The sequence below is a fragment of the Dipodomys spectabilis genome, unplaced genomic scaffold (genome assembly GCF_019054845.1).
Source record: "Dipodomys spectabilis isolate Male_0828 unplaced genomic scaffold, ASM1905484v1 ptg000054l, whole genome shotgun sequence".
Taxonomy (NCBI): Eukaryota; Metazoa; Chordata; class Mammalia; order Rodentia; family Heteromyidae; genus Dipodomys; species Dipodomys spectabilis.
Window position 1 is genome coordinate 16,798,078 of NW_024870731.1, and position 18,799 is coordinate 16,816,876.

General features: G+C 42.0%; 1 protein-coding gene across 2 annotated transcripts in view; it reads left to right on the forward strand.

Annotated features, from left to right (window-relative positions):
- Positions 1–16,660, forward strand: part of LOC122108131 (ubiquitin-conjugating enzyme E2 E1) — a 58,984-nt gene extending 42,324 nt beyond the window's left edge. For both annotated transcript variants that reach the window (XM_042680105.1, XM_042680106.1), the window contains exons 4-6: positions 13,142–13,274; positions 14,982–15,129; positions 15,902–16,660. In XM_042680105.1, the coding sequence (XP_042536039.1) occupies positions 13,142–13,274; positions 14,982–15,129; positions 15,902–15,999 (379 nt within the window). In that variant the 3' untranslated portion in view covers positions 16,000–16,660. The remainder of the gene's footprint in view (positions 1–13,141; positions 13,275–14,981; positions 15,130–15,901) is intronic.
- The last annotated feature ends 2,139 nt before the right edge of the window (positions 16,661–18,799 follow it).

Below are 18,799 nucleotides of genomic sequence, written 5' to 3' on the forward strand. Positions count from 1 at the left end.
CCAATGAAATACACTTTTAAAGTTTTAAAAGGGAAGGGAAGGCATCGTGCCGGTAGTTCATCCCTGTAATCTAGCTACTCAGGAGGCTGAGATCTGAGGATCTCGCTTCAAAGCCAGCCTGGGCAGGAAAAGTCTGAAACTCTCTTGAAGCCAGGCATTTACAGCAGTAGAATTTGGTTTGGAAAGCATTTACTGTGTCTTAGTATGGCATTATTTCCTAATGTGTGGTCAAGGCCCAGCAAGGTTAAACCAACCAGCTGTTTCCAACTAATCTGTATCCAGTCCTAACTTTGCCTTCTTCTCCTTTTCTCTTTGCCTGAATGCCTGGTAAGGTCTCTTCCTCCAATACTTCTCCCCACATTCCTCTTGGTGGAAGCTCCCATTGGATTTGTTGAGTAGGGAAAGGCTGCAGAAAGGGAGGTGGGGCCACAGTTCAAGCCAGGGGACAACCCTGGAAATTAATGTCATAGTGTGAGGAAAGTTCCAGGTTATGCAAAGTGGGAATTGCCATTTAATTCTGAGGTGAGGTTACAGATGAGCTTTAGGAGACTCATTCACTACAGAACATGGAGGTGAAATAGAATTGATCCCATGGAGTGGTACCCCCAGAAAGTTGGCATGAAGGGCAAGAGGAAAATAGGCCAGTAGCCCAAAGGGAGGAGGATGGAGGTGTTTATGTTGGGGTTCTTCTTTTTTCCATTCCCCTCAAGGGGAAACTTGTAACCAAGTGTTCCCTTGATAAAGTAAGAATTTTGGTAAATATCACGTTTATTGGAGAGAAGAGCACACACTTCTGAGTAAAGATAGAAGTGGTGTGTGTAGACAAAATTTGACTGAGTGCCATCACAGTAAGTTCTCATAAGCAGCACTTCAGGGTTGCCTATCAGAATAGAGATGTGATGTGCCTGCCAAGGCAAGTTACACTGAATTTCTTTAGGAAATAATTTGGCACCAGAGGTTTCACTTCCCCTGCAGATTGTGAGAGACTTGTCCTGGGGCATGCATTCACCCTGTAAGGGAGACAGGACTTGCTTGTGGTTAGGAAGCTCTGGGCAACTCTGAGAGGGGTGGCGCTCTGCTTCCTGTCTGTGAACTTTAGACACAGATGAAAACGTGCAGTGTGGGCTTCTCTTGGGAGCTAGTCTGGGTAGGAGAGAGTAGTAGGGGCCTTGTCTCAGCTCTGCACACTGAAGACATTGTTGAGAGATTCTAGGCCACTCAAGCCACAGGCCCTTTCTCTGTGGCAGACACCACTCAAGGCTGCATATGGTGTCACCTCTGAAGTCTACATTTCCACATGGCAGGCTGATAAGAACTGCCAGCTTTGTTTGTCTTGCACAGATCGTGGGTGATTTACCACATTGGTACTTTATAGAGGTATGTGCCTCATAACAAAAGAAAACTTTTTTTTTTTGGTCGGTCGTAGGGCTTGAATTCTGGGCCTGGGCACTGTCCCTCAGTTCTTTAGCTCAAGGCGAGCACTCTACCACTTGAGCCACAGCACCACTTCCGGTTTTCTGGTGATTAATTAGAGTTAAGAGTCTCACAGACTTTCCTGCCCAGGCCGGCTTTGAAGCGCAATCTTCAGATCTCAGCCTCCTGAGTAGCTAGATTACAGGCGTGAGCCACCAGCGCCCCACCTTTATATTTTATCAGTTAAATTTTATGGAAAAATGTAATGCTTTAATCCTTTTCTCTTTGTTGGAACCACTCACTGGCCTACAGCACTGGGGCTGTTCTTTTTGGGAAACTTGTTCTATATACTTTTCCTTCCCTCTCTCTACAAGTGTCAGAGAGCGTTTCTTCTGGTTGAAAACTGGTGTGCCACTTGGTGGGCTGTGTGTGCAGGGGATGGGGCAGCCATTTGAAATGTTGCTAAGCCTTTCTTTGACCCATTCACTAGCACTTTACCTTCTATTTTGATCATTATTTTCAGAGCTCCTCTTACTGGATGTTTTAGGAGAGTAGGTATTAGCTTTTATAACTATTTGCCATTGGTGCTGAATGTAGGTGAAACTGTTCCTCGTCCATTCTTCCTGGTTACCTCACCAAAATCCTGGCCACCAGCACTTGTGTTAGTTCCATCCTAATGCTACCTGGCTCAAGGTAGAGCTTCTGTGCTACCCAGGAAACCTGGTTGGTGTCTAGAAGAAATGATCAGTTCTTGGCCTCATTTTCATCTTTTCCCAGGTAGTGGTATGCCTACTGCTGCCCTTCATTTCTTCAATTTTTGCTTGCTTGCTTAAGGGAAGGGAGAGGCTTGGAAATTCCCCTTGCTATATGTGTCTCTTGTCTGTAAAATTCCCTGTGCCTCCTCTGACTTGAACGCCATGACCCCAAGCTTCTTGCCAAAAGCAAATTGGCCAAGTGAAACTTCTCCCACTTGAGCAACAGAAGAGAAGTCATGGTGTACAAAGTATAGGCTTTAGAAAGATACACATGCATGTGTGCACTCACACATACATGTACATGCACACACACACATACATACATGCCAGTTAGTAGCTGTGTGACCTTAAACTGAGGTTAAGTACTTAAACACTGTGAGCTTGTTTCTTCCATGCAAAATGGGAGGAAATGCTCTTTCCAAAATCATATTTTAAATAAGCTGCTGTGGCTTTGCTTTATCTAATGTACTTCCTGGTTTTTAAAGGCCTCAGTCTGCCCACCTAGGAGGCAGACTTCTTTTATGCCCTCCATAGTACTGAACAAACAGTAGGTCTGCAGTGTTATTAGTGCATCTCATACCCTAACTGAGACAGGCCTAACGGTCCTAACTTAAGAGCCACAGAATTTCCCTTTAGTGCCTGTGAGGTGGCTGCGCAGGGCAGGGCCTGGGCATGGAGAAGTCCTTTCCCCAGCAGCCTGAAGTACAGAGGTGCCTGCCTTTGCCAGGGTGCTCTCACCTTGGCTGGCTGAAGATGAACATTCTGTCCCCTGATCAGGTTTCCACAGGCTGGGGCCTAGTACCACAGCTGCTGCACCTCCAGTACTGCTGGCTGCTGCTCTCTAACTTTGGTGTTTAGCCAAACTGGAGTCTACTAATTTTATCTTCTTAGCAGTGTCTCAGGCGAGGATGCCTTCTTTGTGTAGTACTCATTGCCAGTGGAAATACCCATTAGCCAGTACCACCAGGGACAAGATCTCCAATTTCTTTGGCAAACTTAATTCTGAGAGGAGTATAGTTAGTAGTGAGCGATGCACTGCATTTTAGTGGCCAGCCTATGAGTTTACATCGTGTTTATCTTTGTGCCTATTGGTGTTGACTGTGCATTTGTAAGCTTCACACTTGTCAGCTGTGCATCTTCAAGGAACAGGCCAACTTGCGACCAGAGTGCCAGATGAACTGACTGTAAAAGCATTTGTTTTACTCAAATGTGTTTTCTTCAAGTATATATAACTTTATTGTGAGCTATAAGTCTAGTGCTTTTATTCAGGGAAGTACTAGAGTTTGAACTTGGCCTGTGCTTGCTAGACAAATGCTGAGACACACACACAGGCCTTTTTGTGTGTTGGTTTGTTTAAGCTATTTTTCAGGGTCTTGACTGTGATCCTTCTACCTAAGATCTCCCATACAGCTGGGATTATAGGCATGAACAAACCACCACACTTAGCTTGTTTGTTGAAATGAGATCTCAGTAACTTTTACCCAGGCTGGCCTAGAGGTCTTCCTGAGGTTCCTGAGTAGGTGGAATTCTAGGTATGCACCACCATACCTGGTCCATTTATGTAATTTTGAAACTGCTGCATATGGTAGCAAATGAACATATAACTAATCATATACTTACTAACTAGACAAGGTTATATACAGGAAGTCACTTTTTATTAGCAGATAATGCCCCTACCCCCAACTAGCCAGTCAGGGGAATTTGCTATGTTGTCCAGGTTGGAGTGAAACTTATCATCTTTCTACCTCAAACCCCTATATCACCCAAGCACGGAAGTTACGAGGTATAGGCCACCACACCCAGCTTCAAATAATGTCTTTTTTTTTTTGGTTTGGTTCAGTTTAGTTTACATGTTTTGAGACAATGTCTCTCTATGTAGCCCAGTCTGGCGTCAAAGTACTGAAATTATAAAGCCTCCTAAGTACTGAAATTATAAAGGTGCATCATGAAGCCGGGCTTGTTTTGGTGGTTGTTGTTTGGTTTTTACAGACAGGTCTTGCTCTGTAACCCAGTTTGTCCCAGATGCTGTCTTAATTAATTGCTTCTTAAGTATGCTTGAAATGATGCCTGTTTTGTGTGATTAACAAGACTGCTGGGGATTGGACAACCCCACATGACACAATTTGGGTTCTTTTCTGTTAGACTACATGAAGTTCTCTCATTTGTGTATTTCTTAATGTGCATACAGGATCTGTGGTATACAAGTTAAATCCTTTAGGATTGTTACAGGAAGTATTTGGTTTTCCCAGACTCCTGTTCTTTCTGCACTACTGTAGTCCAGACCTGGACCTTCCAGCCTCTTAAGTAACTAGGCACTCTTTTTGGTTCTTAGACTTCTGAGTAGGTTGGTGTTCCATAATTGAGGGTTTTCATTTCTTCCCATAGTGACTATGCTCTTAGCAATGAAACTCTATTATAACCTAAATCGCTCCATAGGCATTGAAAGCCATGTGTGATCAGTCCTTGTTGAATCTTTCCAGTTCATGTCTGCTCTATCTCCATTTTACCCATCTGTTACGCTCCAATCTTAGCATAGCTTAGGCCCCTAGACTTGCAAACCTTCCCAGTTCTCCTTAGAATAAATTTCCCTACCCTACCTGTTCTTTTTATATGTATAGATACCTAGTGGTACTGGAGAATTGAACCCAGTACCCAGGGCCTTGTATGTTCTAAGCTAGCCTTACAAATTTGAGCCACATCCTTAGCCCTTTTGGTTGTATTGTTGATGCCGAGACTCCCTAACTGTCCTCAAATTCAAATTGTTATCTGCCTTCTGAGTAGCTAAGATTATAGACATGTGCCATCATACCTGGCTATTCCTTTTTAAATTTTATTTTATTATAAAGATGCTGTACAGGAGGGTTACAGTTACATGAGTAAGTAATGAGTACATTTCTAGTCAAACATTGTTATTCCTTTTTTATACTCTTTAGTTTGCATTATATTATACACAGTACAGTGTGCATTGAACACTGTAACTACATTGCTAAGATTCCATGCTCCACCTCTGGGAACTTCTGAATGGTCATTTGGAAAAATTGCTAGCTAAAATGTACACCACTTCACATCATAGAGACGCTCCAACAAGCAAAAAGAACTATGTCTATCACATGATTAGAGATTGTAAGAGATCTCCTTTTTTTTTCTCCTTTTCATTTGTATTAAAATAATGTACTAACATAGTTCAATGACATATTACAGAAAGTTGTTCCAGCAGCCTTGCGTGCTCTGGCTGTTTAGTGGCTATTACTTGTACTTTTTGAGCTGGTTAGTTTGCATTTCCCCCATGCGTTTAGGTATTGGACTTACTCATCACTTGGAGGTTTTGGTTCTGTTAATAATGCTGGATTCACAATAGTGGGTGATGAATTATGTGCTTCCCCATCAACCCTACTACATGGTCCTGTTCTGTTTCACACCACATTCACTGTTTATACAGTATGAACATTACTCAATACAACATTACTCATTACTTTCCTTCTCTGTGTAAGTTTTTTTCAATGAAGTTGATTATGTTTTTTTTTTTCCATTTTCCTTTTGGCTTCAGACTCCACCCATCATTTTTTCTACCTACTTGTCACTAGTTAAACCCCAGAAGCACCGGGTTTTATGAGAATTTTATGTGTTTTGAAGTAGTCTCTCCTGGAGCTTTGTGACCTGCTCCAGTTTGGACAGCTCCCTGCTAAGTGTGTATACGGCTGTTTTGCTGGGCTCCCTACCACTGTCTTTTGGGGGTTTGATTTTTACTAATATCCATTGAATTTTTTGTTTCCTTTATCTTTTTCTTGCTTACACCCTTGTTTTTATAGAATACATCCTCCATTAGCTTCCAGAGAAAGGATTCTTGGGAGATGAATTTTTAGATACCTCAGATGTCTGAAAAGATTTCTATTCTCTACTTCAACTTGATTGATGGTCTGTCTGGGTATAGAATTTGTGCTGGAAATCGTTTTGAAGACATTGCTGCAGAGCTATCTTATCCTGCTGCTGTGCTGAAATCCAAACCCAGCTGCTTCTGGGCCCATGTACATTATCCCATCGGTTATTCTTTGACACTGGAAACTGCATGTCCCTTTTACTGAGCTATTTTCCTCTGGTTTTGTGCTCTTTCTGTATGTGCCAGTCCTGGGGTTTGGACTCAGGGCCTGGGCACAGTTCCTGAGCTCTTGTGCTCCAGGCTAGTTAGTGCTCTTCCACTGAGCCACAACTCCCTTTCTGTTTTTGTTTTTGTTTGTAGCTAATTAGAGATTAGAGTCTCACAGATTTTCCTTACTGGGCTGGCTTCAAACTCTGATCCTCTCAACTCTTAGCCTTTTGAGTAGCTAGGATTATAAGTGTGAGCCACCAGTGCCCAGATCTGTGCCCTTTCAATCTGGAAATTTTCTCAGGTTTTATTATCTTTTATTACCTCTTTGTGAATCACTTATTCACATTTTGGACCTTCTGATAGTCCTTTAATTTTTGTGGGCTTTTTTTTTCTTTTCCATCTTTCTTTCATCAACTTTACTGAGATTTTTTTTTTGTCTTCATTTTTAATTTCCAAAAGCTACATTTTTTTCTCTGAATCTTGTTTTGGCCTATGCTTCCTCCCTCCCCCCCCCCTTCCCCTCCACCCCACCCCCCCAACACTTCCTCCTTCTCCCCCAGTTATGGGACTTGAACTCTGGGCCTGGACACTGTCCCTCAGCTCTTCACCTTAAGGCTAGCACTCTACCACTTGAGCCACAGTGCCACTTCCCGTTTTCTGAGTGGTTTATTGGAGATAAGGGTCTCACTGACTTTCCTGCCGGGGCTGGCTTTGAACTGCAATCCTCAGATCTCAGCCTCCTGAGTAGCTAGGATTACAGGGCAACCGGCAACCGGCAACCGGCGCCCGGCTTGTTTTGGCCTATTCTTGTTTCATCAATTTAGTTTTTGTTTTCTATCTTTGGCTATTAATGATAAATCTATTCTGAAGTTTACTTTTCTTTATAATTTATGGCTTTCGTTGCTGGCCATTTTCTAGTTTGTTTTGCATGTTAGGAACCTAACAATTATTTGTACTTGGTTTATCTTTTACTTAATTCAGGAAATTTTAATGTCAGTTTATCAAGACCTTTTTTCTGGGCCGCTCAGATTCCCCAAGAGGCTTCCTGGAGAGTGAGGGTCAGACTGTTTTCTGGGAGCTCAGTGGAGGAAGGCAGCAGGGAGGGGGGGGGGGGATCTTACTTTCCAGCTTGCAAAGGGCTCATATTTAGCACACCATTTCTGCTGGCATCCAGATAATGACCTGGTGCAGAGACCCTCTATTTAACCTTCTCCAGAAAATGAAGCACACGCTAGCAAGATTTTTATTGCTGCTTAACAATAGTGCAAATTTATCAGTTCAAAACAGTGGGCACAGTTAACGAGTGTCAAGAAACCCAGCAGAGTTTAGCTGTGTCCTCTGCTTAAGGTCTCTCAAACTTGCGGTCAGGGCTGGCCTGTGTCCTCCGTGGGAAGTCTTCCAAGCTCACACTGTTGGCTGAATTCATTGTCTATTGCTCTGGGCCCCTGGCAGCCTCATGGTGGTTCTCTAGCCTTTCTGTGGGCAGCTTGTCATAGCGGCTTGCTTCTGCAAAGCTAGCAAAAGTCAGTAAAGTCTGAGTCTAAGGTAGATCTGAGACCACCTGGTTTAGGGAGTGTCACCGCTTTGCCCACATTTGAGATGCAATAGAGCAGCCCCTCAGAATTCTGCCTGTCACAGAGGGCTTCTTATAAATACTTGGCCAAACCTTTTCCTGCCATACTGCCAACATTTAGAGCTACCACAGATTCCTGAGCCTGGAGGGTTATGTGGAATATGTGGCTCAATCTTGGTCAGAAGGAAAGAAACACAAGGTTAAAATATCTCCACTTGCCTCATTTTTGATCCTTTAGTGTTTGTGTTTTGCAGTCACGGATTACCTTAGGCTTGGAGCAACTGCTTCTTGTTTTATTATTATTATTATTATTGCCTTTTTTTTGTAGTAGGGATCAACCCCAGGGTATTGCACTTGCTAGGCAAGTGCTTTACTGTTGAGCTACATGCTAGCCCCTCCTTTCAGAACTTTACGACTTGCCTTTTGGCTTTTTCCATAGCACATACCTTAGAAATTAGTTCTTTGAAAGTATGTTTTGTAGGTAATTTGGATATGCTTAGAAGATAACATTTTTGTTAGGAGCCATCTCTATTTGAGGATACTGCTTTGCAATCCTTTGGTATTAAATATTAAATAACTCCTAGTGTCATTTTTGGAAGCACATGATGCCAACATGGAGTGCAGATGCCTGCTCAGGGTTGATTTACAAGTCAGTTGAAAATCTTGTGCTGGCTTGCCGGCCCCAGTACAAGGCCAGTGATGGAATGTCCTGTGTCAGGGTTCCTCTCAGCAGCTGCTCTGGGCCTAGCTTTGTGAAGTGTGTGCTCTGTTGCTCAGCTAGAAGGGTGTGTTGTGTGGGTGCACACAGCAGAGTGGAGAGTCACTTAAAGCTAGAGTTGGTGACTCCCTTCCCAGCTCATCTCCACATTTTGTATACTGGGCCCAGCTTCACTCATCCCGTCCTTCAGCCCTGTACAATCGCAGACAGTCCTGGGTCCAGAGACAAACTGGTGACTCCACAAGTGCATGAGTAGCCAGCTCTGTGAGTCCTACAGAGGAGTGGAGAGGGAAGGAGCAGAGTGCAGCAGCCTGCCCGTCACCCAGCACCCAGCAGGGGGTGATAGTGAGTCCTCACTATCATTGGCCCAAGGTCCAATGACTGCCGGTTGCAGTGCCACTGCAACCTAGAATAGAGTAGAATGGATCCAAGTTCCTGAAGTACATCTGGGGACAACCTAACCTCTGAGCTAGGAAAAGTGGTTGCCAGGTTCTGTTACCTGCCTATTAGCTCTAGAGGAGACCAAGTTGTTTCTTTGCAGTTTAGGGCCATATCAGTTAGTTGAATTGAACTGATGCTTGTTTTCCACAAAGCAGTCTTTGTCTTTTATTAAGGCAGGGATTTGGAAGATTTGGGCCTTGTCATGTTTTTACTGAAATCTCCACTAAGTACCATAGTACTATGTGTGTGGTTTTCAACTTACTCATTTCTACAAATAAAAGTCAATTTTTTGTTTCAGAAGTTTTAAAGCCAGGCATGGTGGTAAACAGCTTTAATGCCAGTGCTCAGGAGGCTGAGACAGGATTGTGAGTGAGAGACCAACCTGGCCTAGGGTTTCTAGTGAAACTCTGAAGCCAGAAATACAAAACAAATAAACATCTTTTAGCACATCACAAGCTTTTCTTTATAAGCCTTGTGGGTATAGTGGAAGGAATAGGCTGAAGACCAGAATTGGCTTGGCCAGAACTGACTTGCAAGCTTTATGACTTTACACAAACACATTGCTGAACTTCTTGGGTCTGTTTATGGGAAAGATTGGAGGAAGTCGAAGTTTATGGAAAAAAAACTTAGAAAATTATATATATTTCTACTACCAAAGTTTGGTGTTTTTCTGTCTGCTTTATATTCTTGGAATGGTATTTAGACATGCAGTTATGAGATCAGAACAAACATATGGAGAATTGAATTCCAATTTAATTTTGCTTGTATTTGGATAACTGATTTTTAGCTTCACTTTTGTGGAAATGTCTTTTTTAGGTGAGTAGCTTTTGACAGTAGGAATTTCTGCATTTGAAAGGAGAGGAAGAGCTCCCCCTTTTGGTAGAAAGGCCTCCTGGTTGGGCAGTCTGGTCACTTGCCTTTTGAAAGTAGATTTGCATCCTGCTGCTGGAGTAACCTTGAGCCCTTTGATTTACACTCTGGCAAGGTTTGCATCTCTGCCAAGTTATCTCTGCTCCTGTCTGAGAGTGTATTAGAAAGAGGTTAAGAAAAGAAAGAACATCTAAGCTAAGAGGAAGGGGGAAGGCAAGACAGTGAGATCGTGTCCATTCATGCTAGATATTTCCCAGTGTTCAAATTAAATATCAGTAGAAGCTTTTATCACAGGTCCCATATCTGGCTTCGTTTCTTTTTCAAGTACTGGGGAGTAAACTGGAGAGTGGGACCTTTTACTTTTTTTTTGGTCAGTGATGGGGCTTGAACTCTGGGCCTGGGTGCTGTCCCTCAGCTTTTCAGGTCAAGTCTAGTACTCTACCACTTGAGCCACAGACCACTTCTGGTTTTCTGGGTGGTTTATTGGAGATAACATTCTTAAGGACTTTCCTGCCCGGGCTGGCTTTGAACTGTGATCCTCAGATCTCAGCCTCCTGAGTAGCTAGGATTACAGGCGTGAGCCACCGGTGCCTGGCTAGGCCTTGCCCTTTCTAGGCAAGTACTTTTTTCTCCTGAGCCATGCCTCCAGCGCTTTTCCACATTGGTTATTTGCAAAGTAGGACCTTGCTTTATGCCCAGATCAGCCTGAGCCGCAACATTCCAATTTGTGCTTCCCAGGTCACTGAGGATGACAGGCACAAGCCACTGTACCCAGCCATGTACTTCCCTCATAGCCTGGTTAGCATGCACACATCACCAACCCCAGTCATTGGCTGAGAAGGGGGTCTCGAGAACTTAGATGCTCTGGCTGGTCTTGGGCCACAATCTCCCAATCTCCACCTCCTAGGTAGCTAGGATGCAGGTTTGTGCAATCTCCCTCAGCCTCCCAGTTTCATCTGATGTGACAAGGGCTACAGGGTATCAAACCATTCATAGTCAATGGTGGTTTACAAGAGTTTAATTGGGAGTGGGAACAAATACAAACGTAATCTACATGTATTTTACATTTTCACCCAAGATGTGGTAGGTGGTAGGTTGAGTGTCTCTAATCTAAAAATTTGAGTTTTATTCACAGAGATGACACCTTAAGTGGAAATCCCACACCTGAACTCATGTGAAACTGCTGTCAAAGGCAGGAGCATTAAAAATTCAGGCTATGTGTAGAAGGTATATAGGAAACCTAAGTAACTTGTGTTTAGACTTGGTTCTGTCCTCAAGATAGTTCATTAGGTATATGCAAATATTCCCAAATCCCCCCAAATCTGAAATCCAAAACATTTCTGGTTCCAGACATTTTTGGTTAAGGGATAATCTGTGTATCAAATTATGATTGAGTCTACACTCCCAGGGTGGAGCAGTTATTTATTGCTGCCTAACAAATACCTCTTATTCCAGCTTTTTAGATAATTGCCTGAGCTATTGATCCTCAGAGCTCAGCCTCCTGAATAGCTAGGATTCCAGGAATAATCACCAGTGTCCAAATTTTCCCCCTTTACTTTTATTATTTCAAAGTAGTTATACAAAGGGGTTTCAATTTGGCCTGTCAGTTTATGTGTACAGTGCATCTTGATCAGCTCTTCCACTGGATACACTATTTCAAATCGGAGCTTTTGATTATATGGTTAACAATTGGATTTTTACTGTATTTTAAGTAAATGCTTAAGATTAAGCATTAAATAGCGGTGATTTTAAAATAAAAACATTAATATAAATATCATTTTAATGAAAGTAGCTACTTTCTAAATAAAAAAAAAACTTCAAAGAGTAGCACTGTTTTATGTACTTGCAAATTGCTTTACTGTCTGGCTTAATAGAAAACAGCTGGGCTTGCATATCTGCTTCTGCACTCAGTCTTTTGCACATCACATCTGTGCAGCAACAGGTTGCCAAAACGGAGGGAGGTAAGATGGCTGATCAGATGGTACAGGAAAGCATCCTGATTCCCCTCATAATCTTGTAGCATCCAAATTAGAATACCCTGTGTGTGTGTGCATGCAGGTCAAAGGCTTGAACTCAAGGCTTGGGTGCCATCTCTGAGAGTTCCAGCTTAATTGGAGATAGAGTTTTATGCACTTTCCTGTCCAGGCTGGCTTTGAACCATGATCCTTAGATCTCAGCCTCCCAAGTAGCTAGGATTATAGAATGCCTTTTGTGTGTATCAGTACTGGGGTACAAACTGAGGGGCTCATGCTCTCACTGGGCTTTTTCACGCAAAGTAGAGGCTCTACCACTTGAGCCATGTACTTCATTATTGCTGAATAAAGGTTTACCATACAAGAATCTAATCATAGATTCACATACTCTGAGTATGTGACCAAAGTCACTGGGATAGTGGCTTAATTATTTTGCCTAATTTACAATTGTGTGTGGTAGGGCGCTGGTAGCTCACACCTGTAACCATAGCTACTCAGGAGGCTGAGATCTGAGGATGCTGGTTCAAGGCCAACCCAGGAAGGAAAGTCCATACCTCTAATTAACCACCAGAAAACCAGAAGTGGAGTTGTAGCTCAAAGTGGTATAGCAAGCTAGTCTTGAACTAAAGAACTCAGGGACAGCACCCAGACCCCCAGTTCAAGCTCCATAAGAACAAAAAAACTTGTGTGTGTTTCTTAACAGTGGCATGTATTTGACCACTTGATTAAATATTAACTCTTCTTAGGCCTATCTTATAGTCTCAATAGAGGAAATTACTACTCCCTGGATACCTAAAAAACCTAGGGTAAGAGTAATAATAATAACTTGCACCACTGCCCTGCTCCCACCCTTCAGTTTATAATGCAACATGCTGTATCAGTCTGTTAGACTGTGTTTAGGTAAGATTGTGGAGATAACGTGCGAGGAAGACCCTGGGGAACCTTGCTACCATGCTGGTTCAATCCCCAGTAGTAGGGAGGATGAGGAAGAGCTAGTCTGTAGTTCCGAATGGAACATTTGGGTACTTAAAATGATCACAAGTGATGTAGCTATTTGGGGGAGAGAGGGGACTGTAATTTGCCGCTAATGTAGCTTCTGTGTGCTAAGATATTTTTTTTAATTATTGCATTTTTTTATGCATCAAGGAGAGGTTTGAGAGTTGAAGAGTTTACAATGAATTTAACATTCTTTTCATCATCTGAAGGCTGGTGGGTTTTGTTCACTTCAGCATCAAGAAGGGGATGGAAAGAGGTGATATTCCCTTTTCTAAAAAGTGCCATGACTGACTTACCTATTGCTTTGTTTTACAGTGCTGGTCCCAAAGGCGACAACATCTATGAGTGGAGGTCGACCATTTTAGGGCCTCCCGGGTCTGTGTATGAAGGCGGTGTCTTCTTCCTGGACATCACTTTCACACCAGAGTACCCCTTCAAGCCTCCAAAGGTGAGGAAGCCGCTTATGCTCAAGCTTACAAATACCTATGGAAGTTTTTAAAACTTCTTAACTCCTGTGTTAGGTATTCATCTATAGGAGCATTCCAAGCTGGGTCCTTGGCTTGCTTTTGCCTCATTGACAAAGACCATCTCTAGGAGTGAATGCTTAAAATTGTACTACTTAGAAGTAACCTTGTTAGCAGATGAGAATTAATCCATTATTTTCATCCTGCTGGAAAAAAAAGCTTTTTAACAGCTCAAATATCTATGTACTAAAACACTAGATCATCAGAATCTCCTTGCTGTTATCTTTTTTCTTACGTTCCATTCCTTCCATCACTAGGATAGACAGGGAGCACCCAGACCACCACCTCTTACCACCCACCAGTAGCCTGAGAGGCGTGGGTACCATCATGGCATAAGAATTACACCCCCACACACACATATCTCTTTTTTTTTAACAAAAAGGTAAAGTTACAGGGGATTTGTGGACTTTGGTGTATTCTAGTATGTTTCACAAATTAAAATGTGGGAGTCAAAGTAGGTCCTGCCACTTGTATTGACATGTCTATTACTGACTCCTCGCCCATGGACAACTCCCATCTTGGTAAGTCTGTCATTCGCGTAGACGTAATGTCTGGACCTAATGTGTGGTCGAAAAGACATCTCTTAATTTTGTACAGTATATAAAATCATTTGCTTTTGGGAGAGGCAACACTGAGGAGGTTTGAATCTTGTGGCCTCCTGCTGTTAGGCAGGTACTCTACCACTTGATCTCTCTTTTGCTTTTTTTTTGGGTCCGGTCGTGGGGCCTGAACTCTGGGCCTGGGCGCTGTCCCTCAGCTCTTCAGCTCAAGGCTAGCACTCTACCACTTGAGCCACAGCGCCACTTCCGGCTTTTTTCTTTTTGCTTATGTGGTGCTGGGGAATCGAACCCAGGGCCTCATGCATGCAAGGCAAGCGCTCTACCACTGAGCCACCTTCCCAGCCCCTGCTTTTGCTATTTTTAGTAGGATCTGTTCTTAGACCTGTTTATGCTTCCCACTATAGCGCTGATGGCAGGCCTATATCCTTTTCTGTTGCAGTGGCATCTTGAGAATTACCCCCCCCCCCCCCCCCAGCCTTGTCTAGTACCAATGTGCTCTCCCATCTCAGCCTCCCCTGTAGCTGGGATGATAGGCACATGTCACCTTTGCCCAATTATTGGCTGAAATGGAATCTCAGGAGTTTTTGGCCTAGGCTAGCCTTGAACCTCAGTATTCCGAATCTCAACTACCCAAGTAGCTAGAATTTCAGGCACAAGCCACCAGTGCCTAGAGTTTGCTATATTTTTTAATGAGTAGGATGATTTAAGGTTCTCAGTATTTGATTCTGAAGCTTACTTACTTTGAAACAGTGCATTACTACCAGCTAACACAAGAGGTCAGCAAACAACTATTGAAACTTGGAAATGTTACTATTTTTAAAGGTATTAAAATTGCTAAAAATGACTTTAAGTATGGAACTTCCTTTGCTTCTGTCAGTGGATAGTACTTGAAAATGAGAATGACAATCCCTGAGAAGTGGTATCAGGGAATACCCTCTAACCTCTATCTTACCAGTCTTGTCAGACTACCTTAAACTACCTGGGAGATTGTTTTCTATCAGAATCACTCAGTGGAAAATTTAGTAGGAAGTTTGTTGTTTGAATAGTGTTGACATTGCCTTATTCTTGTAGGTTACATTTCGGACAAGAATCTATCACTGTAATATTAACAGTCAAGGAGTTATTTGCTTGGACATACTCAAAGATAACTGGAGTCCAGCACTAACCATTTCTAAAGTCCTTCTTTCTATCTGCTCACTTCTTACAGACTGTAATCCCGGTAAGATTGATTATTCTTGTTTTATTTTTCTACCAGTTTTTTACATTTTTGAGAAGTTCAATCTAGTAGGTGAAAAATGTAGCAACTCTACCCTTACATGGTAGGGAACACATATTTTGAACTGAAAACTTAGCTGCGGCTGTTTACTTGAGTTTTTTACGTTAGATCCTTCTCCTTGTTGTAGTATTTCCCTTCTGGGTGCCTGTGGGCTCACAGAGCACTTGCTCCATATCTGTTGGCCGATGTGCTCAATTTTGTACATATTTTTCTTTTACTAAATACTTAGTACTGAATTGTGATTGTTTTTGACTCAGTAAAAAAAATTTATTTTTCTTCCCCAAACCACAATGTTTGAGATTGTACTTTCAGAGAAACACCAACTGTGGGCCCAGATTTTTACTTTATAAATTAGTTTTTGTAGAAGAAAATAATGTTCCATTGCAGCAGCTGAGTACTTGTTAACATTTCCCATGTTCCATGTGAACAGAGTACATGTTAGTGGAGTGCCCACCTTGACCATTCCAGGCCATACCCAACTTGGCCTAAACAGTTAGGAGAAACATTAGAGTAAAAGAAGCAAGCCACATGCACTTCCTGTTTTGCTAGGATAATCTTACCACCCCCTTGCTACACTTCATGTGACATTTCAGTTGCAAAGATTGGTTTAATCACAGTTGCTTTATTGTACATTTCTACTTAAGCAGTCCAGTTTGCTGTAGTTTTAAAATGTTCTTTTCCTTTCTCCAAAGTAATCTACATTTTTTTCTTGCAGCCGACCCTTTGGTAGGAAGTATTGCCACTCAGTATATGACCAACAGAGCAGAACATGACAGAATGGCCAGACAATGGACCAAGAGATACGCTACATAAACTGGGTTTTCACAGTTCCTACATTATTTGTCTGTCACAGAAGAGAGCTGCTTATGATTTTGAAGGGATGGGGGAGGGTGGGAGTTGGTAAAGAGTAGGATATTTCTATAACAGATATTATTCAGTCTTATTTCCTAAGATTTTGTTGTAACTTAAGGTATCTTGCTACAGTGGGAAAAATTGGTAATAGCAACTTTTAAAAACTGTCACTAGTTCCGCAATATTAGCTGATACACAGTACAGAAAAGAATGTACATTTAGATATTTGGGCTCAATTGCTTGTAGTCTTAATTTTAAAACAACATAATTTTGTACAGGTTATACACAGCCATTTATGTAAAATCTGCTTTCCCTTCTTGGAAGGGAACATTGATATTTAACAGAGTTTTTAGAGACTGTCATCTCATTATATATATATTATATATATATAATGGATACATGGCTATAAGACACCATGTAGGAAATGAATAGTTAATGTATTTTATTTTATATGCAAATCTACTTTAGAGGTTTAAATCAACTTGGAAATCCTGTAGTGAAATACCTTAAGCTGTTAACTGTAAGGCGTGGAATAGGAGTCGCTCAGTGGATTGGTTCTATGTTGTAGACTTCTTACGTCTGCATTTGTTACTGTGCTAATAAACAACATTAAAAAAAAACTTGATTCTGCTGTTGTTCACTTGTTTTCTTCTGCCTGTTCCTTACAGCTTGCTGTTTTAATTAATGAGTAGGTATCTTTACCTATTCAAGAACTGGAGATGTCTTAGATGGTTTAGACCCATGTAGCCTTTTCTGGGTTTCAAAGACAAACTCCTGTGGTCTTTACTTTCTTTTAAATTACAAATGTATTACTTCTAATGTGGGGGGCAGAAAAGTTCAGTGTGTGGTTTGTGTTGGTTATAGGACTTGAATGCTGGGCCTGGGGTCTGTCCCTGAGCTCTTCATCTCAAGGCGAACACTCTACCACTTGAGCCATAGTGCCACTTCCACTTTTCTGGTGGTTAACTGGAGATAATAGTCTCATGGACTTTCCTGCCTAGGCTGGCTTTGAACTATGATCCTCAGATCTCAGCTTCCTGAGTAACTAGAATTACAGGTGTGAGCCATCCGTGCCTGGCTCTACCAGTGTGTTTAGCAGTATGGAGAACTGAGGTCTTCCTGCTTGCAAGGCAGATTCTCTACTATAGTAACATGCTTCCAGCTCCCTGGCTGTCTTTACATGGTGGAGAAGGCAAAACAGCCCTCTTGGGACACTAATCCAATTAATGAGAGGACACCCCTGTGGTCTAATCACCTTCCTGCATCTTCTTAAAAGGATTTTCTAATTTGCAGATGCTGTGGTAGAAGCACTTAAGAAGTAAGTTCCCACAGGTAAGTTGGAGAACCACCTTAGGGCAGTTCTTCTGTCCATTTTCTTCAGAAAAACTCACCCGAGTGTACATACATTCATTATAGTATTTTAAAGAACCTGGTAATATATGGGTATTAACATAGTGGGGAAAAAAGCAAACTGCAGGGGTAAAATATGTAGGAAAAAATAAATGAATGACAATATCTGGTAACATTTTGGCCTAAAAATGTACTTGTGATGAGAAATACAAAAGAGTTAAAACAGTATCAGCAATTGTATTTTTTTTTGGTCGGTTGTGGGGCTTGAACTTTGGGCCTGGGTACTGTCCCTGAGCTCTTCAGTTCAAGGTGAGCGCTCTACCACTTGAGCAACAGCACCACTTCCAGCTTTTTCTGTTTACATGGTGCTGAGGAATCAAACCCAGGGCCTCATGCATGTGAGGCAAACACTCTACCACTGAGCCACTTTCCCAGCCCTGTATTATCTTTTATATGTAGCAATTCTTGGTTTGAACTCAACTAATCATCCAAGTACTCCAGTTAAGGCTGTGCCTTCTAGCAGTAGAGTGCCTGCCTAGCAAATACCAGGCCCTAAGTTCAAACCCCCCCACACACAAAAAATCCATTTAAGATGTTACAATTGACTTGATGTCAATACGCTTTGATAATGGCTTTTTTTTTCCAGTTTTTTTTACCTTGAAGTTTACTAGTTAACTCACTGATTCACAGCTGTAACCAAACACTTCCTACTTTATTTTTTTTTAATTGGGTTTCACATAGCAAAGGCTGATCTTGAACTGCAGATCCTCTTGCCTTGGCCTCTTAGGTACTCAAGTCATACATTTAGATCACCATGCCTGGCTACTGCTTCTTAAATAAGTTGTAAAGCTGTCAAACTGCTAAATATAATTAACCCCACTGCTCACATCTTGCCAAAATCATAAAACCACAGTACAAGCTCTGCAACGGTGGCTCATGCCTGTAATCCTAGCTATTTGGTAGGCTGAGGTGTGAGGATCACAGCTCAAATGGAAAAGTCTTTTAGACTCTGATCTCTAATTAACTGGCAAAAACAAAAACCGAAGTAGAGGTGTGGTTCAAGTGGAAGAACTCTTAGCTTTGAGCAAGATGCCAAGTGAGAGCCTGAATACAAACCCTTACCCTGGGTAGCCCGGTATTTTTCTGGTATATTTTACTGCATGTGACTAGACAACTACTACCTTCAAGTCATTAAATATGATTGGAGCAAAACTAAAACGACTTTTGTATAACAAAATATCCACAAGGTAAGAAACTAGCTTATCCGAAGTTTGTAGTGTCATTGCTCCAATATAAGTATACTGTCAAGTTTTAAAATCCTAAATATTGCATGGCTTACATGCATACAGCTACATACAGTTAGTGTAACTTCTGGACAGGTTGGGGCTTACGTAGGTGCTACTTGGGTGCT